The following is a 27,622-nucleotide window of genomic DNA, read 5'->3' as shown; positions in this document are numbered from 1 at the left end:
TTGAGCGTTTTAACACCCCTAAAACACCAGGGGACGCCAGAGACTAATGATTTTGCTTGGATAGCAACGATTACACATAACTACAATTTCAATCATACCATAAAAATTGTCAGCGGAGGGAGTGTGTGTGTGTGTGCGCGCTGATCAATCAAACAATCGTGACAAACGGTGCTCCCCCAAAATACTAGTAGGCTACAGCAAATGTTTTTGTGCAGACATGACTGTATTTTTGTGCGCACGTGTGTGTGCAGCAAGGGCGTGTGGACGAGTGCGTGCACGTGACGAACAAAGGGCTGCCCACAGATAAAAAACATGCACTTATTGTTTGAATGTCAACCCCTTTTGCGCTTGCCAACTGTTAAGGCACATGCACGCGTGCTTGTGCACCTGTGTAAAAGTCAGCATTGCCGGCTGAAGTTCTTTGGAACTTCCCCCTTTTTTTTAAAAATCCTGCTCTTTCATTGGTTGAGAGATCAGCCCGAAAAAAGCACTTGTTTGAATCTTAATTGGTTGGGTGTTTGAAGTTTTTTTTTTCAATCCTATTGGTTCAGGGCATTTTCGGGCGAGTTTATAGGGCTCAGACTGCTCAGTTTAGGTTTTTTTTTTTCTCAGTTTTTTCCCAACACTGACTAGTACCTGCAGCGAAGACACATTTCACTGGAAGATGCGCGTCAATCAATTTCAGAAACTTCTCAACACTCTAAATTCATTTTTTTCTAAATTCTTATTCATAAATTCTGTGATCAACGTTGTTGTGACTTTTTTTTTTTTTTTTACCTTTACAAGGTTCTATTTATGTTGTGTTTGCATTTTTCACATATAGGACAAATTAAGAGTTATGGTCATAACACTTCTGTTATTGTCCATAGAGGGCATTAAAAAAAACAACTATATTTGTATGGATAGCTAAGGTCCCACTGAACATTTTGGGTGGTTGAAAGTAAAAAAAAAAATCATAAATGACTGAGTTATCACACATCAAATTCGGGACCATTTTTTGTAGTAAAAATAGGATAACAACAAGAGTTAAGGTGATTACCACATACCACAGGCATTACATTTGCTTAACAAATGCACGTGGCTGTTTTTGGGTGCGGTCAGGCATTTTAATTTTGAAAATCCAAAGCGGCATGCTTCCACCTCACATGGCGTTCTGTAAACATGGCTTATGGGAGTCCACGATTGCCATAGCAACAGTGAAAGAAAGACACAGCAAGATTGAAAATTAACTTTACTGGACTGACCGATATGGAGGCAAAAAGAAAACAAACAATTATTCTGATAAACAGTAACAAATCAGCATAACTGAAGTCACAAGAGTGTGTCAGTCCCGGCAGGAAAAACAAAAAATGTTACTTGTAACTGGAAGTTAGGCCGTCTGCATCTCCTCTTCCACCTCCTCAGCTGACTGGTAGTGTCTGTACTCTGCTTTGAGCTCCCACGTGCTTTTGTGAGCACCTTTGCTGTTGTACGTACCAATTTCCCTCATGATCTCTTTCAGGTAGGTCTACGTGACATTGCATAAACATGCCTTTCTTTTAGGATCTCGTCACTGCTTGGCTGAGGAGTCCAACGGTGCATCCGGAAGTATGGACAGCGCTTCACTTTTTCCACATTTTGTTTTGTTACACACTCATTCCATTCTATATAGGTTGCTGCATTTGTCTTTCTTTCCCCAAATACTGACTAGTCTCCCCGTTCACACTTCAATCTTTGTCTCATCAGACCAGAGAATTGTCTTTCTTATGGTCTGGGAGTCCTTCAGGTGCCTTTTGGTAAATTCCAGGTGGGCTGCCGGCATACACTGTCACCGGTGCAACCTTAAAGGGGAAATCAACCCAAACATTTTTTTTTTCAAGAATGTTTCCAGCATGCCCACTATAGTTGAAACGCGGAATTCTGATTACCGGTAATAATGCGTTTGTGGAATATGAGTTTAGAAGTAAAACACACTCCTTTTTAGCCATCTGAGGGGGCGGCCATTTTGTCGCTTCTGTCAACTGAAAATGATATCACAACTGCTCATCACGGCTGAGCTTCAGAAAACAGATGAGCCGTGATTGGTCGTTATCTGAGCTCTGCACAACTGTGATGTCATTTTCAGTCAACAGAGGTGACAAAATGGCCGCCCCAGAGATGGCTAAGAACGGGTGGATTAACTCTTATTCCACAAACGCAATATTTATCAGAATGCCTTGTTTTAAATAGTGGGCTTGCATAGAACATATTCTTGGAAAAAATATGTTTAGCAGACAGGTGCATGTCCAACAATTGAACTTATCACATGTGGACTCAAATTAAGATGTAGGAACCTCTCAAGGCTCTCCATTTTGAACTTTGTGGCAAAGGTTTCTTAATGTATTTGTTATAAATTTGTAAAAAAAAAAAAAAAAAAAAATCTCCAAAACCTTTTTACATTGTCATTATGGGGTGTTGCGTGTAGAATTTGGAGTACAAATTAATCTATTCCATTTTGTAAAGAGGCTGGCAGCAAAATATGGAAAAAGTGAAGCGTTATGAATACTTTCCGAATGCATTGTATGGTGGCAGAAAAATGAAATGCTTTTTCACAAAATGTCTTCTGTGAGGATAAAAGTTCATTCCAAAATGTCACTTAAAAGCCCAATATCCTGAACCATATTATTTGTGAGTTGCTTTAATAAATGTTGGCCACACCGGCCTAGTCAATAAACAGCCACAGGGTGTCACTGTGGTGCTAAGAGAGCCGTGCCTCGCGTCTGCACACTGATGAACAGCAAGACTTTTGACAATGGGCATTTGGGTTACTTCAGTTCAGTTAATTGGAGTGCTAGCCAAGTGCTTTGGGAGAGGAACGGTGGCGTGGAGTGCATCGCGGCGTTTGTCTCCCACTCAAGCGATGGTTACGCAATCAGATGCAATCAGAGGGAGCGGAGGACCTCAAGGTCTCATCAGCACCTACACGTTGCTGTTCTGCGCTCGCAGAAACAAATCCACTGGTATCGATGCAGCCCATATGTGCATGCGTGTGTGCGTGTGTGCGCGCGCGCCTGTGTGTGAGCAAGACAAAGAGAACCGGCCCAAATTGTAGCCACAGCAGATAGTGTGAACGCGCGCAAACGTCATGCTGTGGGCGCTTGGTGCAAATGGAACAAAGCAAGGTGGATAGTGGGCAGGTGTATTGTTTGTTTGTTGCTCTTTCCCCGTCGGCACCATTTGTGCGTGCGTGTGTGTGTTTTGCTCACCACAGGTTGCTTGGTGATGTCCACCAGATCTTTTATGTTGTAGTACTGGTGCTTCTCAAAGGCAGAGAAGAGCATATCCAGCACCACCTGTCGCTCAGCTCTCACCATCTTCCCCTCGGATTTCTTCTTTTTCTCATATTCCACCTGGTGAACACAGCGGAGGTCACCGCTAAAGCCGCGCTGAGGCGTACGAATGCTGGCATTTGACAGGCGTGGGAGAAATGGAGCTCTAACGTTGAAGTCGTGGTTGGCCACAGGCTTGAAGACGGTCGTGATGGCTCTCTCCAGCTGCTGTGACAAACGCTGAGGCTTCAAGGACTCCTTCATCTGAACCCTGACACGCACAGGCACACAAATACACTTTCAATTTCAATTCATGAAAAGAAACATCGATGAACGGTCCTGATGACAAAATCGTTTTTCCCCAGAAAAAAAGGCCTTACTATACATGGTCGTTTTTTTTCCCCCAAAAAGCCTTACTATAGGTACATGGTCGGTTTTTTCCCCCAAAAAAAGCCTTGCTATACATGGTTGTTTTTTCCCCCCAAAGCGCCTTACTATACATTGCCCCTGCCCCACCCCACGAAACACCTTACTATACATGGTCGTTTTTTGCACCTCAAAAAACGTCTTACTATACCATGGTCGTTTTGTCCCAAAAAAAACGCCATACTACACAAGGTCATTTTTTCCCCCAAAACGGCTTACTTAAACATGGTCGTTTTTTTCCCCCAAAAAACGCCTTACTGCACAAGGTAGTTTTTTCCCCCAAAAAACGCCTTACTATACATGGTCATTCCCCCCCATCACCCCCCACCCCCCACCCCCAAAGCGCCTTACTATACATGGTAGTTTTTTTTCCCCCGAAAACGCCTTACTATACATGGTCGTTTTTTACCCCCCAAAAAACGCCTTAATATACCATGGTCGTTTTGTCCCAAAAAACGCCATACTATACATGGTCCTTTTTGTCCCCAAAAAAACGGCTTACTATGCATGGTCATTTTTTACCCAAAACCGCCTTACTATACATGGTCGTTTTTTCCCCCCAAAACACCTTACTATACATGGTCGTTTTTTTGCCCCCCAAAAAACGCCTTACTATACATGGTCGTTTTTTTTCCTCAAAAATGATCATTTTTTCCGGAAAAAAACGCTTTAATATACATGGTCGTTTTTTGCCTAAAAATGCCTTACTATATAAGGTCATTTTTTTTTTTATATATTCACATATTTATCTCCAGTAAAGATAATCCAAGCGTAATCATGAGTAAGGAAACGTGACAAGCCTTTCTTGTTCCTCATTTGCCTTAATGGAGGGACATTTGTTGGGACAGATCACTGTGTTCTAATATGTGGCCATCTGTAATGTCTGACCAGCATCCAGACCAAATGATCAGTGCAGACTTTGAACACACTCGTTCCCTCCCCACCGCCCCCAACAGGACCATTCTTATCAGCAAGTGTGCTCTTGCAATGCACTTTGTCACTTTGAATGTTAATTAATGGCAGACACAGAAATGGTCCGAAACAACAAAACGCGTTGTGTTTGCATTAGTCTGTACAGTATTGCAGTGGCGCATCTGCCAGCGATAGTTGCTATAGTGATACCATCCACTAAGCTGCCCTCAATAGCAGATTCCAATGAAAAGCAGACAAATGTGACTAAGTGGTTAAAATGGATGTACAGTACATACAAGTATACACAGTTGCTTTACTGTGTTCTATTTTGGTGTCAATATCACGGCCGATCACTGCAACTAGCTCGTCAGTTTCCCCCCCCCCCCCGTCACTGCATATTCTTTCATCATATTTGTTTGTCCACATCAGTTGTGTCCCTCTACAACATTTCACAGCTCACTTACTTCTTTAGCTTCATGTAGTTGTCAGTGACGACGGGTCTGCATTCAGCCCTGTGCACCACCATCCCCTCCAGACTGATTTCATCTACAACAAACAAAATGCGCAAGGTTAGCTGGTGCCTCCTGACTCGCACAAGCGTGAACATGTCATTACGAAATAGTGTGCTTGTCAATTTGCCACAAAACCTTGGCTTGAGCAAATACACGTCACTTACTCTTTAATTTGCTGATAGCATTGATTTCGGAACATTACAATCAGTCACCAGGTGCATTCATCATGAGAAAATAATTACCACGGTACAATAAGGCAACGGTTTAACAGCACGCGCTCTAGAGCAGTGCAGTGAGCTGGGTGGCCATACAAATTAGGATGATGCAATTAAAGGTTACTGCTTACACATTTTCATCCAAAATACGGTACTGTGTGCAAATCGGAATGATTTTTACGTTACAGGAGTGAGAACATGCAAGCACGGATAGACTGATTATTGGCCGGGCCGATTATCGGCGCCGATATTCTGCGTTTTGACGGATGTATGCATTTTTTAAAAGATTTTTTTTTTTTTTTAATCTGATGGCCGATAATAAATCGATTTGAAAATGTGTTGAAATCAAACTAAAGATATGTGAAAGTTGAACGTTTCTGTCATTTTGAAATTTTGGAGGACTTCATTTACTGTAGAAAAATATATGGAATGGTTGTTTAAGTTTTCATTTAACTTTTTAAGACATGCTAATGACCATGGGTGCTCCCTGAACATTTTGTTAACATTTTAAACCAAATATGTGGATATTGTCAAAAATGTATAGCAATAACAATAATACAAAAATAAACATTATGCAAATCTGAAAAATTGTTCAATAGATTTATCGTCGCCGTCTTGTCCTGTGAAAAACACGTATGTATATAATTTATGTTATTAAAATATTCATGTTGATGGGATGTCTGTCTTTATACTGAAAATGAATATTTGCTCCAAATATCGGCCTTCTTGACTACTATTCATCGGTATTGGCCCTCTGCTTAAAAGACCTGTAGCTATCACACTGACAGATTGCAAGTGACCACAAGTCATGTTTATGTGCTGCTAATTTTTTTTTATGTTGAACACCGGAGGCGTTAATGCTGTTAAACGTGTGCTTATTAGATTTCATTTCAAACCGTATCATTACTCAAGGCAGTTTTACTGCTGACTAGTTTGAGCATCAAACGCTGATTCTGCCTTCAGTAGGTTGCTTATGAAATATTTCACAGAATCCAACTTCAGACTCAAAGTCGAACAACAGCTATCTGCTTCCACGCAAACATTGCGAGCTAAATGCGTTTTATTTTTATTATTTATTTTTTTCTCAATAGGTCACATGGAATGAAATATCTTCTTCAGAATAAACCCAATTGGTAGTCCTGTCGTTGTATTGACAACTGCTTGGTGATTAATGCGCTCTTGTTTTATTAGTCATTGTTTGTATGTGGACATGCGCCATTTGTGAGAAGCCGCGACGTTTTACACTCAGTTGAGTGAGATGCACAAAGGGCCGCAGGAGGTCCAGATGACCTGTGGAGGAGACGGAATCCTCTGATGTGTGAATGAGTTGACTACGCAGGGATACGTGCCAACGTCACCTTGTCTCCGCATTTCAAATGTGTGGGCAAGTGAGCCAAAAAAAAAAAAAAAAAAAAGTGTGAAACATGACGTCTTCTCGGAGTGACGACATTCTGTGACGATAGTGGCACAGCAGGATCCCCTGTCGGAGCATGCCAACTGTTACCACTCGTCGCGATTGTTCTTTTGTGTTCGTGACTGATTATGCCAAGCTGTGTACAAATAACTATAATTCACATTTTATGAGTGTAGAGTATTTTTTGGTTCTGCAAAAAACAGATCCTAATTCAGACTTCATTTTGTCAAGCATGAATGCACATGTACCAGTAAAATCAATAGTTAATTATCTCGACTATCATACATTCAAATGATGGTCTAAAAGTCAGATGTTTAAATAAATGGCATGATGAAGCGTAAATAGAGTGACCAGATCCAAACTCACCAGATGTGGGACAGGGAGTATGCTTGTGGGGGACAATGTGGGACGCAGCTGACGCTGGCGACGGACACCAAAAATGCATATGACACGGATTGTCAACTGTTCAGTAACATATAATAAAATAAACTGTAACAAAATAACAATTATAGATCTACAAATAAAAACACAGAACACAGAATTGCAGTCGAAATTATCTGCAGTTACAAAAATACAACACAAACTGCTAGTAAAAAGGTAAATCTCTGAGACATTAATATCAATGGGACAGGGGCGGAGCCAGAACGTGGCTAATGGGTGGGCCTGGAAAAATCAGGGTGGGCCCGATTCTCTCACTGAGCACAATTCTCCTATCCCGACACATCGTATATTCAAATAAAATGACAAACGGAATAATGTGAAGTTCAGATCCTCCTTAGACAACCACAATTATGCCATTCTTAATTGTCAATACAATAAAAAAAAAAAACACAACGAAACACAAATTCAAAAATAATTTCATAATAATATACCAAAAATTTAAAAGTATATATTTTTTTCATGAATCTCACTGGGTGGGCAGTCTGTCAATCTGAGTGGGCCTGTGCACACCCAGGCCCACCCATAGCTCCGCTCCTTTATCTGACTTGATCTGGCCCACGGACAATGAGTTCCCAGACCTTGTTGTAACTTCATTTCATTTTCTTTGCAGTCTTCTTCCTTTCCTTAGAGTCCTCCATTTTCATTAATTCAGCACAAATGTATGGAACGCGTCGCTAAAATGATGGTTTTTGGTCGGCGTATCTTTTTATTGCCTGCATGTGCGCCGGCTGTTTGATTGACAGCATACCCAAGATTTTAGACGACGTTTGAAAATTGGTGCCTGCCGATCGGACGTGCGGGAAAGCGAGTCCATTTGCTGGACGCATCAAAAATCATTAAAATGCGGGACAGTCCTGCGCAAATCGGGACATATGGTCACCCGAAGCGTAAAATGATGTGGTGTTTAGAATTCCAGGATCCAAGATCCAAGGACGTTTTGTTTGTTATTCATCAATACTCTTTTTAATGGTCGTAAAAGGGAATCAAAAATCAGTTCCTCTCGTTTACCGTTACTGTGTTAGATTTTGTTAGTATATTTTCAATTCTTATATGCATCTGATAATTGCTCGACCAGCATTTGCCCATTTTTCATTCATGTGGCATAACTCACATTTCCAGTGTATTCTCAATTAAGTTGATCCGCGCTTTTCATCCAAAAACTTGTGACATTTATATTTTTTTATTGAATCCATTTGATGAAGATACTTACATTTAGGATTTAAAGTACTATTTACTATTTGACACTGCTTTGTAGACTGAGTAAAACTATTGATCGATTGTGAAGGCCACCGATCCTCATTATTCAGGAAGGGAAGGTGAAATGGATGAACGACTGCAAGTGTAATCAATAAAGGGGAGAGATTACACTGAAATCTCCCTCAGGCAAAAGAAGTTCTTCAGTGTGGCTGCCTGCAGATAATTCAAAAGTATTTTTCATTGAATTGAGTAGAAGTTGTAGCAGGTAAAAAAAAAAAAGCATCACGAAGAAGGAAAAAAAAAAAACAACAACCTTGCTCCAGAGTGTATTTCGCATTTTTGGGGTGAATTTATTTGACAAAATCCGAGACCAAATCCTGATCTGTTATTAGGCCTTTTTGCTGCCGTTAATCCTTGTTGTGGCGCAAGGTAGCCGCAAGTTCAACTGCCGTTACATCACACGTTTTGTTGCCATGCCCATGACAACTGCTTCTTCTTCTCCTTCTCCTTCCATTTCCCGCTTGGCAAACAAATACTCATCTTAACTGTTCAAGTGAGCAAGCAAACAACAGAAAGCAAAACGCTAAAAGATAATACAGACCAACTATAGGCATAAGGTAGACTATGAGTTTTAAAGTGCAGGTCCAATGCTGTCCTCATAAAAAGTCCATAATAAAGCATTTATGAATGTGTCTAAACACCCTCTGACTTCCCTGCTACTCCTCAGCCAAAAAGATGGTTACTGTTTGGATTAAAAATAGCTGTACCTAGCTGCTGTAGTGACAAGTGTATAATCATGAGCATGCATACATATGTGCAGTACACACCTTTGTTGAGTTCATGTTTGTTAGTCAACTGAAAAATGATTGTAGCTTGCCAGCAGTGTCATTTGATTTAAAACAGCCTTGAATCATTTAGCGCAGGTGCAACAGCTGTGGTCACCATAGCGACCACCACATGCTGCCCAACTTCATGTGTCACATTAAGTTCAATCAAATCACAGTCGGTGGTTTCTGAATATTGAAGCCATTGACACTTGGCTCGAAGTAGAAGTCATCAAAGGAATGATCTGCTTTTATATTTGATTTTTTTTTTTTTTTTTTTTTTTTTTGCTCAAGGCAGACAATTCAAGGAAATTAATGATTGGCTGACAGTCACGCCAGCAAACGGAAGCTAAAACGACACCCACGTCCAACATACGTGCGGACGCGAGTAAACGACTGAAAATATTTGATAGGTGGAGGGGCCACATAGAGAGGATCGCAAGGCTTCAGTGTGGGGGAGGAACTCTTGAGATTTACAAAGAGTCCAGCATGTAGGCTTCACTATAAAAATCTCCAGTGATAAATCCACGCTTTGGCCAACACAGTTAAGCAGAAACTTGGTACGGTGGTACCTCTAAAGTCAAAACAAATACGTTAACCACTGCTCATAGGAAAATGGAAAAATAGTTTCACCCAAGAAAATATGACAGATTTCGTGTGGACCGGTGACATTTGTAAAAAGCTAACCAAACATTTGCGTTTCTGTAGCAGAAAATAATGACTGTAAATGAAGACAATATCAAAACAAAAATAATTGCCACGGACAAATGCGCGGACTTTGAGGACCCCTTAGCTGCCCAACGAGGTGCCTGATGCAAACTCTGCTGCCACAAAATGCAGCGATAATAAGTCATTTACAACAATTGCCTCTTCCGAAGAATCCATCCTTCCCCCCAATGGCTACCCTTGAAAACATAAAGTTGTAGAATGTCATCCCACTCTTGACATTTTGTATGCTTTTATGGCTGCATTTCGGTAGATAAAAAGAGACTATTTACACATTCTTGAAGGGTTTCGTTGAATAGAGGATGAGAGGAGCGAAGACAACAGAGAGACGGATGCGAGGGCGAGGTTACCCGTCCACCCCCTCGCACTCAGCTCATACCTCCATCTGTTTCAAGGCCCTATGCTTGCAGCTCTGACCTTACTAATGTTTCACACAACAAACAGCAAGCCGCCCACCAAGCCTCCATCCAGCAACAGTGTCTAACCTTCCTCTCCTCATCCATCGTATACAACACGATCTGATAAATACACGGGATAGATGGCTCCCGACATTCTACATAGATGCATGTCTAAAAACAGCTGACAGAAAGCATCTGTTCATTCCCCCGCCCCCCACCACCCCCCATTCGTTAATTGCCACGTAGAGTCTCTACAGTTTAAAGCAGTGCTAGCTGCATGAGATGTGTAGCAATTAGTTTTCTGTACAAAGCCCAAAAGACACGCAATCAATATAGTGGTAATCAAAATAGATGACTTCCGTGGCGTCGTTATTTACCCTGGAGGCACATTTCCTTCTGCCCGTGATCATTTCATTGTCGCTCTCCTCCCAGTACTCGCGTTAGGCAAAGTCAACTCACCGTTCCCTCCGTAATCTACCAGGACACATCTCCATGTACATGAGAAGACTTAATCATGTGGTTGCTTTAAATAGCCACAGCCATGCCTGATGGCAGACGCGCTGGACTTGTTGGAATGCAAATTGATGAGTGCATTATTTATTTGCTGTTTTTGTTACTGACAGCTCATACTTACTTTCGTCACAAGGTATAGCACAACATAAAAAATAAAAAAAAAGACAAAAATATAGCAATGTGAAATTTGTGAATGAGGCAACACCCTTACTCATTTACAAATTAAACAAAAGTAATAAATAAAGACTATTAGCACATTTCATGTCATCACTGTCATGTGGAAACCTCGTATGTCCAATTTTGGTCAATTTCTTATTTTTTTTCACAAATTGATCGTGTTGGTCAGTCCCCACGAGGGTCTGTTATTTTCACAAATTATTGACCAATTTAAAGTGTGGAAAATGGCTTGCTCCCTTAAACGATGCAATGTTAATAGCTCAACAAACGTTGCGTTTTTGTCCCCTGAAAAGTGCTTCTGGAGATGCGAGGATTCCGCCTGACGCCAGCCAATGTACACATAACACGCACACACACTGCTGATAAAGTGTCGCCTGTTAATGATGACAACAAGGAAGCAAATGATATATATAAATATAATTTTCTATTCAAAGCTCATCTGCACAGCCCAGAGGCTGCTTCATTAAGGAAATGCATTAATCCCATTCACTACCATGCATATAATTTTCCAACATTTTGTTCAGTGTAGCTTGACAAGACGAAAAACAACACAAAAGGTGGCGCATTTTAAATTCCACAATGTTTAAGTAGGTAAACATAGAATGTCTGCATTTTGGATGTGGGTGACAAGCAGAATGGTTGGCCATGTTGATCAAAAGAGTACGACATCAAGGAGGGAATGTCAATTGCTAATGATGTTTTGATGAGTTTCTTATTTACCTTCCTAACACCCGGTAAGTTGCATCTATGAAATGATCTACAGATGCCGACTGAAATCTGCACTGAATAAAGACGGGACTGACAACTCTGAGCTCATAGAGGACCCTATTTTAAGTGGTTGCCATGCCAGCTTCACAGCAGTCAAGTGACTCCATGTTTCACCAAGAGCTCTTACCGCTCCTTAATGAATTATTCACCGCCTTAAAGAGGGAAGGAGCTATTTTTTTTGCAGCAGCAGCAACATTTGGGGAAATTTAATTCATTCAGCTCCAACAGCTGTGCAAAACACCGCTGACATTTTTTTTCTTGCAAATAATGAGCATCCTCGACAGGCCATCTTCATGAAAAGGAGGCAGAAAGCAAGTCTAACTAACCACAGTTCACCTGGCCACATTTGGCTTGTTTGCAATTCTGACTGAGTGTGGTTGATAACGACTCCACTAATTGCTTATGATTAGAAAACCACCACAGTGGCAGACACTCACACAAGCACAGATGTGTGGACATTGCAGCATTTGATCACTAATCATATCTTCAGTCACTGTATTGAAATGTTTACTATACATCATCAGCACATCATCGTCAATAAGGCATCACTGGCCATCTGCATTTCCAAATGTAACAATTTGTACTTAGTAGCCATTCAGTTGTGACAAGGAGAAAATATGAGAGAAAACCATCCATCTAATCCATCTTGTGCGAAGAAGTGGGTACCACTAATACCTTCAAAAGAGGCTTTTCATAGCTAGACTTCAATTCACATTTATTTTTCGCCACCGTCAGGCCAACGCACACACGCACGAGATGCTGCCAAAGAAAAACCTTGAGTGATAGGGTGCAAAAAAAAAAAAAGAATACACGCATTAACATAAAAACACTTTGTTGCTTTGCAATTAGCCGTGGATAAAGTGGCATAACACAAGCAGAGGAAAAACAAGTCTGGATGGCCTTTTATATACAGACTCCCAATTTCATTTGGTGAAAGGGTGTGAATATGTAAGTGTGTGTATGTGTGCGCACTAATGGCTGGAGCTTAGTTCTGTACCTAGTATGGGAAAAAAAAAAGACTGGAGTTCATACCCCTCTGCTATTTACTCCCATACTCCTTTTTTACCCTCACTGAATGTGATGCCGTCTGCCCACCCACTCATGGGGAGGGAGACAGTGAGAGAGTGCGAGCAAGAGAGAGAGAGAGAGAAAAAGCAGGAGGGAGGGAGACCAGTATAGAGAGTCTCTCTCTTTTCAGCGATCAGTCCACAGCAGCTCGTCTGCCTGACAGGACTCAGCCGCCCACTCTTACACACTTTTAAACATTCGTGCTCTCGCTCCATAAGAGTCGAATTAACATCACGGTACCAGAGACTCATTCCCTCGTCTCAAAAGAAAAAGACGACAACTAATCCAATTAGTGCGTCACGCACACATGCGTACACGCCAGCTCTGAGAGGGCTGGGTCCAAGCTGGAGAAGCTAACTGAGAATGGAATGGAACCTCAGAAGAATGGAAAGTGAACTGAGACACATCAACCCAGACCTGCTGCAGCCCAGCAAGAGCTTCAAGAAGCCCACGTCAGGCACCATCACGATCAACGTCGGGGGCTTCCTGTACACCGCTCACCGGACCACCCTCGGTAAGCACCAGGGTACCTTTCTGGAAGAGCTGGCCAATGGTAAGAAACCCGTCCAGCACATGGATTCCATGGGAAACCCGTTCATCGACAGAGACGGCCCGGTTTTCCGGCATGTGCTCAACTACCTCCGAACTGGAGAGCTGCAGCTACCTGACGACTTCCGGGAGGCGGGGCTCCTCCGAAAAGAGGCCGATTTTTACCGCCTGGTTGAACTGGTAGAAGCCGTGGCGGAGTGGGAAAGTCACAGGGCTGCCCAGCGGGAGCCTGCCTTTTTGGAGATGACCGATAGCCACGAGAGGTCACAGGGCCTCAAGGTGTATTGCAGCGACGCCTCCTTCATCGACAAAGTCAAAAGCCGGCTGGTGCAGATCTCCAAGAGTCGCCTGGATGGGTTTCCGGAAGAATTTGAGGTGTCGTCCAATGTGATCCAGTTCAGACATTTCATCAAGTCGGAACCGGGCTCGCGGCTCGTGCTGAAGGAGGACAGCACGTTCTTGTGCACGCTTGACTGCCTGAAACTAGAGACGGTGATGCTAGCCTTGAGGTCCGGCTTCAGGTTGGTCACCAACCTGGACAGCAGCAAAGGCTCTGTTGTGGCAGCTGAAGCCCTGCATTTTGTCAAATAGGCAGAGGGGGAGATTGGAAGAAAGAGGAGAGGTGTGACGCCGACAGGGGGGGGGAAACAAAAAAAAGAAGCAGTGCCTGATTCCAAATCCACCCCTCCAACATTTAGTTTTGGCGTGAAGGTCTTGTAATATGTGTTGAGCTGTGATAGTGGAAAAAGAAAAGGACAAGAAGAGCGCGCTTTCACGTGGTTTATACTGTATATTCAAAATCCATTGCACAACATTGCATTTAATCTGGTCGGAATAATTTGAATGCCATTATCTGCAGGAATGCTATTTTCTTATCAATCTTTATACTGCCGGTCCAATTACATTTATTGGCTCTAGGAGAATTTGACTTTGGCTATACTAAAAGTGGAACTCTACCCAAACACATTTTTTCAAGAATATGTTCCCAGCAGGCCCACTAGTTGAAACACAACATTCTGATTAATATTGCATTTGTGGAAAATGAGTTAAGGAGCAAAATCCACCCCTTTTTAGCCATCTCAGGGGACGGCTATTTTGTTACTTCTGTGGACTGAAAATAACATCACGACTACTCAGGGCTCAGGTAACGACCAATCACGGCTGACGTGTTTTCTGAAGCTGAGCCGTGATTGGTCGTTATGTGAGCCCTGAGCATCTGGGATGTCATTTTCAGTCGACAAAAGTGACAAAATGGCCGCCCCCTGAGATGACTAAAAATGAGTGGATTAACTCTTATTCCACAAATGCAATATTTATCAGAATGCCTTGTTTCAACTAATGGGCTTGCATAGATCATATTCTTGAAAAAAATATGTTTGGGTTGACTTCCCCTTGAAATAGTATTAGTTTTGTTCCCGCAAGATGGCAGGGTGACCCCTTCAGTATAAAAGTGAAAAAAGTGAGATTCTCAACAACAGGTAGCTTCACCAGTGCTTTCTTTGCACATTTACTGCTTCTGCTGCTTTTGCAATAGCGGCAGCTCTCAACTCTAATCGTGACGTGCACCGTCGTGCCATTCAGCGTTTACTACAGTGTGTGTGTTACAATTCGGCGTGTGTACTTGGTTTAATAGCTCATTATGCACAAAGAGGTTGACGCCCTAATCATAACCAGCACTTATTTCTCTTTTCCTTGCATTAAGATGAGTTTAGCGCAAACTACTGTGACTGTTGTAAGGGCTTTGAATCGAGCATGATACATATGTGCACTCAATAAATTTGGTGTTGGTGCTGTGAGCCTCTGTGTAGTCAGTGCATCAATCATGACTGTGAATATTTTATGAATAAAACTATACTGAAACCCTCTGTGGCAAGTGGAAGTTTTTGCATCCTTGTGAACGCCACATTAGGCAAAAACAACACACAGAGCTTCAATTTGTTTTAATGGCTTCTGTCCTAATCATCTTGAAAAAGATTTGCTCTAGTCTTGCTGATATTTGTAACAATGTATTTTTTAAGCTACTGTATTTTTTTAACAGTGTGGTTAAGAACAGTGATGTATTTGATACGCAACACTGGTCAGACTGGCCAGAAACTGAAGAAGAAGCCATGTCAACTCTGTCATGTCAAATCCGCCGTGTTGCACGGACGTGCACAGATAATCAGTGATGGAATCAAATTGTAGCCCTCTTAATTGTAGTGTCATCAAACACTCCACCCGACTCAAAACAATATTGCTACAAACAGCATAATGTATGAGGCCTGGGCTGGTCTGTAGATATTAAACACACAAGCAGGCATTCGGGGCTGACAAGGTGAAAACAGAGACACTGTTCTCTTTATAGTGTAGCATCAACATTTTTCAAGTTGTTTTAGCAAGTCAAACGGTCACATGGCCTAAAGGTTCTTAACTCATTCACTGCCAAGACATTTTCAGCCCCTCTTTTACCCTAAAGTTTGAAACAAATTACAAAAAATATATAAATAAATTCCTGGGATTGGATGGCTGGACTGTGAAAAGACGAATGCATTCGTCTTTGGCAGTGAATGAGTTAAAATGGTCTCCAAAATAATTTAAGAGTTACTCATGAGGCTTCCTTTAGTATTACCATTCAAAGAGTTTTATTGTCTTACATAGCACTTTTATATGCTTCAGCTTCTCAAAAATGACAAGATAGCTTTAGTGTGAGGTCAGGTGTGTCCACAAACATTGGTGCCAAAGGTTATCAATCAAAGTACATGATCATATTTTTAATTGTGCATTAGACCATTACACATTTCTTGAAACAATCATCAAGAACACATTAAGTGCTCTTAAAAAAACTCATTTTCAAGTCAGGCTTGCTACCATAATAGTGCAACTCAACCTGTAGCGGTCCCTGGGGAGAGAAGATGTGGTATTGGGAAAATAGGCCAATCATCCTCTTCCCTCAAGGAGAAACACTTTTTGTCTGACTGCACGTCACTATCGGGCACTATTAACATGAAAATGGCACACAATTACCCTATGTACTAAGTATTGCAGTGCCATTGGAAAATATACCTGGCAAATTGCACCATTACACATAATTTGAGTAGGCCCTTCTCTTAGATGATATGGGCTACTGAACCACAGATTATTACACACATAATTTATTATTGATATGCCTCGAGACTGTGGTCACATTATGACTTGCTAGTGGCTGTAATCTGGCAGTATTGGCTATTGCACACTATTGCAGCCTTCAAACTGCATGAAAATGATGTCCCACATCATTAAAAGTTGCAAAAGATGTCTGGCTAGAGGACTCAGAAAGGAACAAAAGAAGTATCAATAAAGCTTTGAAAATTATCGTCCATTTCAGTTTTCAAAAAAAGGTTAAGTGGTTCAAAATGTAAGACTTGTGGCGTTCTCCCTTTTGCAACTCGGACCAGAGAAATGTTGAGCACAATGCTTTTTATTTGCTACTGATTGTTATTTTTGCAGTCGGTGTATAAAAACAAAGAAAAACAAACGACTAAACATCATAGTATTTTGCTTTAGCTTTTGATATTCCATGATAAATAGATGTAATTTTCAAAAATGAAATCATTTTCATGCGTATGATTGAGGTTCTGCAACGTTTTTTGACTTCCGTATTTTTCTCCCCAATTTATCGACAAGCACATCGTGGCTGGACTGTTATCATTGGCAAAATATGACTACAGTATCGTATAATATTCTAAAAAAAATTGTAACATGTAAACAAACACTCAAACAAAACTCATTCACTGCCATAGATGAATTTACTTGTCTTTTCACAGTCGAGCCATTCAATCCCAGGATCTTATTTATATTTTTTTCAAATATTAGGGTAAAAGAGGGTCTGAAAATGTCTGGCAGTGAATGAGTGAACAGCCTTTGCACCTGCCCATCCTATAGTGACAACCCCCTACCCCACTTGCACATCTATGGTGACTGAAACCATGCAAAGCCAACAGCCAAAGGCTTCCATGACTCATACTGCCACATCGTTGAACATTGCACTATGACTCATTTGAACTTCAAATAAAAAACATCCACAGATATCGAACGTCAAATATTGTTGGTGGTTGATTAAACATGGACATTCTTTAATAACAGCTTGGTGAATCTGGAATGTTCTTATTTCGCCAACAAGCCATTATAATTGCATTTGTCCTTCATGCATATTTCATGGTGGTTATGCTAAACTTACTAATTGCAAGGTCACATCATTCATCATCAAAAGGATGAAGTGAGTAAAGAAGTGGCCGGATAAATGATCTCATCAAGCAAATAAACTCAGGCTTTTCACCTGTTGCTGGCCAAGCTCAATTCATACATTTCCGTCAGCATCCTCTCAAATACACCCCCCCGTCCTTGTCATCAGGCCTCAGTCAGTACCGACTTTCAGCTAGAAAATGACTAACATACCTCTGATTCTTATCCTACAGGTCCAGAAAAAGAAACCATGGCAAAGGGGGATCAGGGGACACGGTAATGAAGTAGCAGAAGTGAGGATGCCAAGGACATTCCACCTTCAGATCGGAGACACAAGGAAGGATGCCTGTAAAAGGATCCATCCATTCATTGGTAATCAAATCAAATCGTCAGGAGTCTCGGGGGTTTTCCACCCATTTCGCAGTTGTAAGACGTATATCGTATATGTCAATAATGGGTCAATGGATGCAAAGGGGGGGGGGGGGACAAATATGCATGACGTCATAAGCCCATTAAAATTGAATTGAATTTTTGGAACACTATAAATACTTTTTCCCCTTCCCTATTCTATGATTGTATTTCTTTTCAATGTACAGAAACACCTCTATCGCAAGCTAACTGTTGCCACGACAACAACCTGACGTGAACATGCTAATAACGCAATTAAATTAGTGCCATCGCAACCACGCTTCAATGCATGTTCCATCGCACAGTGTAAACAATTAGTCAATGATCTACCAATTCAATGCAGTATGGCTTGCGTTTATCTTAGACTGCAAATATTGTACAGTGAAGAGCAGGCAGAAAATCAAACTTTCACATCCAAATTGTTACTTGCAGCCAACAATAACTTCATTCATCCAGTTGGTGCAATTACATACAATTGCACTTATTTCACTTTTGTAACCATTCGTGGTTTTCTTAACCCATTCACTGCCATTGACGAATGTATTTGTCTTTTCACAGTCCAGCCATTCAATCCCAGGAATTTATTTATATTTTTTTTCTATTTTTTTTTTTTTCAAACGGTAGGGTAAAAGAGGGTCTGAAAATGCCTGGCAGTGAATGAGTTAATCATCGACAAATAAAAGTCTCCCACCTTTTTGCCTGAACTATGACTAACTGGAGGCTGCTGTCTTACACTCAACCGATGAACAAAGCAGTATGCAGGATGATTCATACAGCCTGTTGCAGATTCAATGGCTCCATTGAAGATGTTTGAGCATCAGACAGTGTTGAATTGTCAATCCAGATCAGGCCTGGCTTAGACTAGTAACGACCAAAGGAAGACAGAAACTCGACAGAAAACCTGACTAATAAGACTAAGACAAGGTTGAGAGATGCCTTTTTTTCCTTTTTGAAGTCCTCCTACACAACACAATGATTACCCCACTGAAGCATCGCTCACACTCACACAAAAAAAAAACATATGGTCACTATTTTTCTTATATTTTGAATTGAAGACCGCATGTTCATAACCAAGAGCGTATACTATAATGAGCTACATTTAGTTTTCGAGTCACTATTCCAAGTCTAATTTAGCTTTCAATCTAGTGGGATCGATCAGTTTACCTACTGAATTTTAAATGTGTTAGAGGGGAGGAAAACTCAGTTGCCTCTTTGCCACTGATCGTCTCCACAAGCATTTTCACAGATTTTCCCCAGCTTGCTGTCCTGGGGATCGATGCAGGATGGCGAGGTTGAAGTCAAAGCGGGAGTTCGCCAGTATCAGAGGCATAGCATCGTGAGTCGTGACAACAGTGGAATTTAACAGCCGAGACGCTCAGTCCACACCCATTTGTGTTGAAAGCAATCATCACTGTTGCGCCGACATGGCCACATGGGGAAACTTGAATGGGTGTGTGTGAACAGTGCTTGCAATGTCAAAATGAATCCCACGTTTACTGTTATGTCTCTGGCGCACTAATTTGCCAGGAACACAGTATGAAAGCAACTCCAGTTTGCAATTGCAGTTATGGAGGCAATTATGACAATAAATTCAATGGAATGTGTCCGTGAGCCTTTGAATTATAAAATTATAAAAGCATGGGATCGTTTGTAAAGAAATAAAAGGATGATTATAAAACCAACTCTTGCCACAGCAAGACAAATCATCTTGACAAAGATCATTGCAGTAATAGGGATCTGAAGCTGATACATTCACAATACTGTATAAATTAAGCTATGCCAATTATGTAATAGAAAAGAACAATTATACTCTGACGCCATGCAATAGTGATCAGCCATTTAGTATTGTACAAACAGATGACTAAATTGTTGATGAAAATGTTTTTTCCAACTAAAACTGAAAAAACATTTTCATTAACAAAATAAACTAAAAAATGAAAATGCTTCCAAAAAAACTAACAACATCTTAGGTTAATAAAACTAAGTACAACAGTAATTATAGCAAAGATGTCCTTTCTTTTAGTCTTTGTCAATAACATACATGAGCTTTTGGGGTTCATTTTAAAAGTATTGATTTAGATATTGCTGGAAGGAAGGTCAAAAAGTCATTTCATAATTGTGGTTTACCTTATTATGCAATACTTAGTGACCTTTTCTTTTTATCTTGCACTTGACAGGTACTCCATATTAAAAAAAACTCAAATTCTGAAATGAAGCATTTTCTAGAAAATAAAAAACAAAAAATTAACAAACCTGCTCTAAAAACTAATAAAAACAACTCAATTTAATAAACACTAGTCAAAACTAAATATAATGAAAAATCCCAAACTATTATAACTATGGTGTACACTTCATTATCTCATACTTTGGCCTCACAGATACCCCCTGCCCCCAAAAAACATTAAGATTAAGAAAGACTTGTATCAAAACCTGTCAAGATCTACAGACATTGTTACACCTTTGGTAACTTTTTTGTTATTTTCACCTGACAGGCCTCCTGTGTGGGAGCGCAGCAAGTGGGAGGCAAAGCGTTTGTGCGTAAATGACAATACATATTAAATTTGGCCACTTAAACGCTGGCTGAGTCACAATCCTATGTTCACCTTGGACAAAACAACCATGGCGAAGATTAAGTACCTCATTCTCAGTAAACTCAGCCCCCTCATTCACACGGCTGTCAGACAACACACCAAAAAAAACAAATCTCTGCATCCATATACCAATGAAAATTTAACTGTGAATGTGTTAATTAACTAACGATCAATTACATCAAATTTCAAAGCTATCAAAATTGATGAGAGACAGTTTTGCGCCCATGGTGAAGAGCTCAAGTATTAACAAACCGAGTTTGAACATGCAAATAAAATTGTAAGCTGTGCTCCGAAAATGGAGGCATATGAATTCAATGCGTCCTCCAGATGGATTTTAACCATTATAAATATGGAAATGAAATGTGCACAAGACCACAGACTCTGGGAAAGAAGAAAACTTGAAGAGACTTTATCATCACACTGAGCAGCTTCCTCTGCCATATGAATTATACTAAAAGCTAAGCATGCTGCAGTACATTTCCAAGCAAATTTATGGAAATAATTAACATGCTGTCCAAAAGAAGGAAGTTACTGGGGTGGCAAAAATCTCAGTTCCGTACATCAGCAATGAAAGGCAAGACTTAAGTGCCTACCTGGGTGTAGATTTATGGTGCCTTTTGACTCTAATTCATGCAATTCAGGTGCTGCTTCATCAAGTGAAAATGCAATTCTGTCACACTACCAACTAAACAGTAATTCATTAGCTGCACTTAGCAGTGAAACCCAAAGATAAAAGGAAGCAAATTATAAGAACAGAAAGTTAAAATGCTAAAGGCATTTGAACCCTGGATGAAATCTTTAAAGAAGTCAACTCAAACATATTAACATTTTTTCAAAGTTCTATGCAGGCCCACTAGTTGAAACAAGGCATTATGATAAATATTGCGTTTGTGGAACAAGAGTTAATCCACCTGTTTTTTGCCATCTCTAGGGGCGGCCATTTTGCCACTTCTGTCGACTGAAAATGACATCACGGTCGCTCAGGGCTCAGGTAACGACCAATCAGAGCTCACGTGTTTTCTGAAGCTGAGCCATGATTGGTCGTTATGTGAGCCCTGAGCATCTGGGATGTCATTTTCAGTCGACAAAAGTGACAAAATGGCCGCCCCCTGAGATGGCTAAAAACGGGTGGATTTTTCTGCTTAAATCATATTCCACAAATGCAATATTAATCAGAATGACTTGTTTCAACTAATGGGCCTGCATACAACATATTTTTGAAAAAAATATGTTTGGGTTCACTTCCGCTGTGTGTGGCGCCCAAAAAATAATGCTGCCAAAAACCATGCATCTCTCCAGGTATGTTTTTCTTTTGGTGATGCACAGTTCTGTGCTTTTGCCAAACACACCTTTTCGAATTATGGCCCAAAAAGTTGAACTTTGATTTCACTGGACCACAGCACAATCTCCCAAACGTGAGAAAATGTGGAAAAACATAAATATCTAAATAGCCTGTAAGCACATCAGGATAAACAGACTTCAAGGTTTTGCCCCGTTATAACAGGTTAGTACAGTCTTAGCCTTAAGTAACAGAGCATTGCTTTTCAGCTGCCTTTCTTTTCTCTGCACACTTCTGTGGCAGCCAAGCCTGTTGCTTAGCAACTTCTTGATCAATACCTGCTCCTCGCCGGAACAAAACAAGAGAAAGAGAGGGAAACAATGAAGTTCAATTTGGCACAAAAAGTACAAAAGCCAAGTCAGAAACCAAACATGTATTTATCCGTCACTGATGGTTGTCGTTGGCAACCTCTCGCCATTGTTGCCTGACTGAACACTTGCATTACAAGGGCGGTGGCGTGCAGTGTGAAATGTGGGGATTATTGTGCAAAGGCATGAGGTTGACTGAATGTTCTAGGCTTGGAGATAACAGGCATTGGGTTCGAGTTGGGAAGAAAGGGGTAAAAGTGTCATTTGTTAGGCTTCAATATCAAAGCAGGTAACATCTAGGTTTCAAGTCAGCATTTTCGTCTGCAAATATTTGCTGACCACATGCCAGCATATCACATATATGCGTACAATGGGGCCACAAAACCACTGAGAAATCAGATGGTCAGAGAATTTGGCATTTGAGAGAAATTTCCAGGCAAAACATGCCTTCCCATCAAACCAGTAACTCTTGCTTTACTGTTTTAAAATGTCAATTTTATATTAAAACATTTCCTCTAGGCTATGGTGAATGGAAATGTAATGATGTCATAAGTTTGATGGATGCTCACACTGTGGAACAGGCATTGAATCGTGCCTATGACCGAGTGAAATTTCAGCCTTTAAACGTAGTGTCACCGGCGCACGTCCAACTCAGGTTGCTGTCATAGTGACAGTGAGCTACACGTACATTTGCCAGATTGGTGTTTATGTACATTGAAACAAATAATTTGGGGGTTGCTAGTGGCTTTCAGTCACCACAGTGACATGACAAAACCAACGATCAATAGATGAGCTCTCACAAAACCAGAAAAAGGAAACTGTAAACAATCACGAGAGCGGCATGGACGAAGGGGAAACATTGGCGAAAATGCGACTGATCATGATGGGAAAAGTTTGCATTGTGGGGAAAAAAAAAAAGATTTAAATCCTTTTGTCGTCTTATAAATAGTAGTGACGCTGCAAAATTCACAGTATTTGTAAAATCTCAGTCTGAGACTAGGCTGTTCCTAAAAAAATAATCAATAACTTGTGTTCTCAAAGTCTTTTGATGTAATGATGATGGAATTTTGGTATCGTGACAAGAGTATCATCCACCCCCCAAAAAATATTGTTGGTGACAAGCATTGAAAAGCCCACAACATTCACATGAAAAAAGCCTTCTTAAATTATAGCCTACAGGAGGGGTCTTCAATCCTGTTCCTCCAGTTTCCTGTCGATTTTCCATTTCTGCCTGTTGCAACACACCTGATTCAAATGCTCAGATAATCAGCAAGGTCTGCAGAAGCTGGAAGCTAGATAATCCTGATCAGGTGTGTTGCATCAGGCAGAGTTGGAAAACATCCAGGAAACCGGCCCTCGAGGAATAGGATTGCAGACCCCTGGCCTACAGCGTCGGTACTGACAAAAAAATAGCAATGGCTCTCGAGTGGAATGGAAATTGGAGCAAATCAGGACTTAAACAAAATATATGTATCCACTTTGACAAAGATATGAAGAATCAGTTAAACACGAGTAAGGTGCATGGTGTAAGAGGTGAGTATGTGTGCGAGAAAGAGAACAAGAGCGAGACTTGTAAAGTGAGTGGGAGAGCAGTGACATACTGCATACTTTACTTGAGGCGAGTGATGTCGTAGCTAAACAGTGGCTAGGAAAACGCTAAAAAAAAATTACATCTCAGAGGAAATAATCCAAGTTGTATACTCACAATCCTGTGACGACTTGAAAAGACTTTTTTTTTTACACATTCAGAGACACATATCTGCATAAGTCTGTGTTGGATTGTTTTTTTGTTTTAAATGGCCTGTGTAATGTTTTTTAATGTGTTAATCAACATCATACAAATTAGTAAGTGTCGAAAAAAACTTGCAAAACAGGAACAGCGATCCATTATCACATGTAGGTGGTATTAATGCAGCATGTGGGTGCATTTAAAGTGCTTGGGGGCGCTGAAAGCATAAATCTTCTGGCGCATAATGCTTCCTGGTGAAGGCTTTAATTCAATTTTCAGCAGTTTAGCGGTAACATTTGGCGAGTTGGGCAGAAATAGGACTGAAGAGGAATGAAGGCAGTCGCGTACAGAAATTGACATAAGCTCTTGGGTGTCTGCTTTCTGTGTGTTTTACTGTTACTGTTTGCTCTCATTTAATCTCATAAATGGTGGATTTGAAAGTCTCAAGCATAATCACCCTATGTTTAATTTTCTTTTTCGTAATCATTTTAATGATTTGTTGTTTTGGTTTTCTAATATTCAGTGCTTCAAAATTTGGTGGCAGTTTAATGGCCATCTGGACTGAGCTGTAGTGAAAATACAGATGGGAGCCTCATTCTTGAGCAAAACAAGTCTATGCTGCACTTTACGCCTGGGTTAGCGTATCTCTTGCTGTGTCTTCTAGCAGAGCACAGAACATAATTTAATTTACAAGGGCCTTTGTTTGTCTCTAACTTCTTCTTCCCATCTGCGCTGCGGCTAAATGAGGAAATTATAGAAATGTCTTCCACTTTCACTCAGTTTATTTAAATTTAATCTGCTTGGTTATTTATAAGGTCATGTATCAACAACCATGCTCCTACAGATGAAAAAGCTTTACAAGCATAACAAGGATTCTGTTCTGTTTTCTACCTGGTAGTGTAGCCTACCAGAAATTCAATTATTATCTGAAACCCATCAGCATTCCTTTAAGATAAAAAAAAAAAATTACCACCCCAAAACCTTTATTGTGAGTCAGCAACAAATCCTACAAATTTTGAAATTATTCTAATGTATTTTCGAAAGGCTCAGACAGTTGTTTGTTACATTATATTATGCAATTTGTAAAAACATAATTGAGATTTGTAAAGTAAACCTAATAAAATGTGTTTGTGTTACCTGGTGTTGTCAAATTGCCAAGAAAATAGTGTCATAAAAAATGCCTATTTCCAAATAAAGGTGTTTTAAAAATGTATCTTATAAGTGGTCAAACAAAACAAGAAAATGTAGTGACTCATCGAAATAACCTAAAACCTCACAATATAATTGCAGCTATTTTAATGCTCAGATGCAAATTCCTGCCAATCTCTCAGCAGTAGGACACAATACGCCTGCCAGCAAGCAGCCTACAAATGTAAATCAGAATACCCTCACAGTTTTCTCATTGATTTTACAGTGAAATCACAGCTGAATATGTTAAGTAGTTTTCTCTAAAAATAAATAACTAATTATCTAAAACAAACACTTTTCGTAAGTGAACCAGATTCGAGATTGTGTATACTTCGTATCACCAACAGATTCAACAGGAGAAAAAAAACATGAGTCAATTACAATGTTTCAAAACAGACATTTCTCTATTGTGTGTCTCGTCTTATGTGTGTAAAAAGATTTTAAAAAGTGTTCATGAAACATTTAAAGATGAAGTTAACCCCCCCAAAATCTTTACAATAACCCCACTAGTCTAAACATAGCATTCAGATTGATATTGTGTTTGTGGAATATGAGTTAAGTCGTAAAATCCACCTGGTTTTGTCCATCTCTGGGGACGGCCATTTTGTTACTTGCTTTCTGACTGAAAAGGACATCACAGTTGCTCAGGGCTCAGGTAACAACCAATCACAGTCACCTGCTATGATTGGCTCAGCTTCAGAAAACAGGTGAGCCGTGATTGGTTGTTAGCTCAGCCCTGAGCAACTGTGATGTCATCTTCAGTTGACAGATAGTGGCAAAAAGGGCCACCCCCTGAAATGACGAAAAACAGGTGGATTTTGCTGCTTAACTCATATTCCACAAATGCAATATTAATCTGTGTTTAGACTAGTGGAGGCACATAAAACATATTATTGTCAAGGAAAGTTGGGGGTTGACTTTGGGGTCATGTAACATCTGTTCCCAAAACCAAATCTGACCTTTATCACCCTGGCTGAAAACAGCTATGGTCTGTCCACCCAATGAGTTCATGGTGAAGGGATGCTCTCTGGGGACCTGTAGAGGAGACTCACTTTCCCCAACAGCACCGATAGCTGTAAGTTCTTCATTCAGGCTGAAACAAACCTGACCAAAACAACAAAATACATACATAAGTAAAATATGAGAATATGAAATTCACCAGCATGGAAAAAAATGCAGCTGCAATGCATACATTTTTAGTTTGGTACAAAACAACACATTATGGGGGGTTCAAATACAGAGCAGGGCAACGGTGGGCAAACATTTGTGCTCAGGTGCCACATAAGAAATAGTCGAGGCAAATAGCCGCCTCACAGAGAGGGGGTGTGTTTGGAATCCACTCGGAGCACCCTCTGCTACAGTCTGGACCTTCGGAAATTGAGAGCGTTGTTGGAATGTGCTGTTCACATATTCAGACAATGGCAGTGCCCAAGTGCACTCTGGCCGTTCTGAATGGCGAGACAGTGTGTCAAGCAGGACAAGCATGGAAGCTGTTCAAGCAAGTCATTCCAGCAAGGCAGGCATTCGTGAATCCAAAGAAAAGAATCACACTCTTGCCTCTTAGAACACTGCACTCTCATGGTATTGGCATTTAGGGCGTCAAGACTGAATTTCCGAAAGCACCCTTTAGTGTTGTGTCTGGTGTCCTCCAGAGTTTCTCCTTGTCTTTGTCGGCCACGTGCTGACTAATCTGGGTCTACTTTTTGTGCCAAAAGCCTGGCCTAAACCTGCTCAAATTGGCACTGCAGCATATAAATCCAATTGAAAAAAACATTGAGTATTATGCTACATACTAAAAAGTCTTATTTATTTCTTAATAATATGTGTGAATATTGTAAAAATTGAATTTGAGCCCAGTACTTTCACTGGATATGTCTCACCTGAGTTTTGCCTTGCTTCCTAGAAAGGTGACAAGGAGAAACAGACAAGAGTCAGTGGAGAACAAAGACAGATGATAATAATGAATAAAAACAATGCAAATAAAATAATGACTCAATTAAGCCTTCCATACTTTCCAATGGTAATCTTCCCCACCTCTCCCTTCTCTGTTGCTTTGTCCCACTGTTGAGCTAAATACTTTGGAACCTAGAAAGACATAGTATTCAGCTCCCCCTTCAAGTCAGTTTTGATCATTTTAAAACATGCCTACCAATACATTAATTGTACAGCTACTTATACCTGTATATTGGCTTAGGTATCGACAGTTTGCTAACTGTAGCCTAATGATGGTTCAGTATGTGAAGTAGAGAACCTTTTACTATTGTGATAATATGCAGGTAAACAAACCTTGACAAGCCACACGCCTTTACTTTGTTTAGCTCCTGTGAGATTAACTTCCCCCTTTTCGGACATATTTGTCATGTAATATCAACAATTCGGTGAAAGAAAAATATACCATACAGGTGGGTTTTAATCTAACCGGAACTTGCAAT

At 40.5% G+C, this 27,622-nt stretch overlaps 2 protein-coding genes across 2 annotated transcripts; one reads left to right on the top strand and one right to left on the bottom strand.

Annotated features, from left to right (window-relative positions):
• Nucleotides 1-1,214: 1,214 nt before the first annotated feature.
• Nucleotides 1,215-27,622, bottom strand: LOC147136512 (general transcription factor IIF subunit 2-like). Its single transcript, XM_086051298.1, has 8 exons — nt 27,477-27,622; nt 27,202-27,275; nt 27,071-27,089; nt 26,150-26,294; nt 5,090-5,171; nt 3,459-3,558; nt 3,225-3,368; nt 1,215-1,507 (listed from the first exon to the last, which is right to left on the bottom strand). Exons 1-8 carry the CDS (start codon nt 27,549-27,551, stop codon nt 1,370-1,372), a joined length of 777 nt encoding a protein of 258 aa, XP_085907424.1. The 5' UTR covers nt 27,552-27,622; the 3' UTR covers nt 1,215-1,369.
• Nucleotides 12,983-14,070, top strand: kctd4 (potassium channel tetramerization domain containing 4). The gene has a single exon (XM_086051299.1). It carries the CDS (start codon nt 13,242-13,244, stop codon nt 14,016-14,018), a length of 777 nt encoding a protein of 258 aa, XP_085907425.1. The 5' UTR covers nt 12,983-13,241; the 3' UTR covers nt 14,019-14,070.

This window comes from Filicampus tigris, chromosome 14, assembly GCF_054856515.1.
Source record: "Filicampus tigris isolate MCC_2025a chromosome 14, RoL_Ftig_1.0, whole genome shotgun sequence".
NCBI classification, from domain to species: Eukaryota; Metazoa; Chordata; class Actinopteri; order Syngnathiformes; family Syngnathidae; genus Filicampus; species Filicampus tigris.
Note: the sequence above shows the minus strand (reverse complement) of the source record. Positions and strands in the feature narration are given on the sequence as shown.

Coding starts and splice junctions, on each gene's coding strand:
- kctd4 (XM_086051299.1), top strand. CDS start 13,242: ATGGAATGGAACCTCAGAAGAATGGAAAGTGAACTGAGACACATCAAC.
- LOC147136512 (XM_086051298.1), bottom strand. CDS start 27,551: ATGACAAATATGTCCGAAAAGGGGGAAGTTAATCTCACAGGAGCTAAA. Junction 3,559..5,089: donor AACTACATGAAGCTAAAGAA/GTAAGTGAGCTG, acceptor TGTGCGTGTCAG/GGTTCAGATGAAGGAGTCCT. Junction 3,369..3,458: donor TGGCCAACCACGACTTCAAC/GTTAGAGCTCCA, acceptor TGTGTTCACCAG/GTGGAATATGAGAAAAAGAA.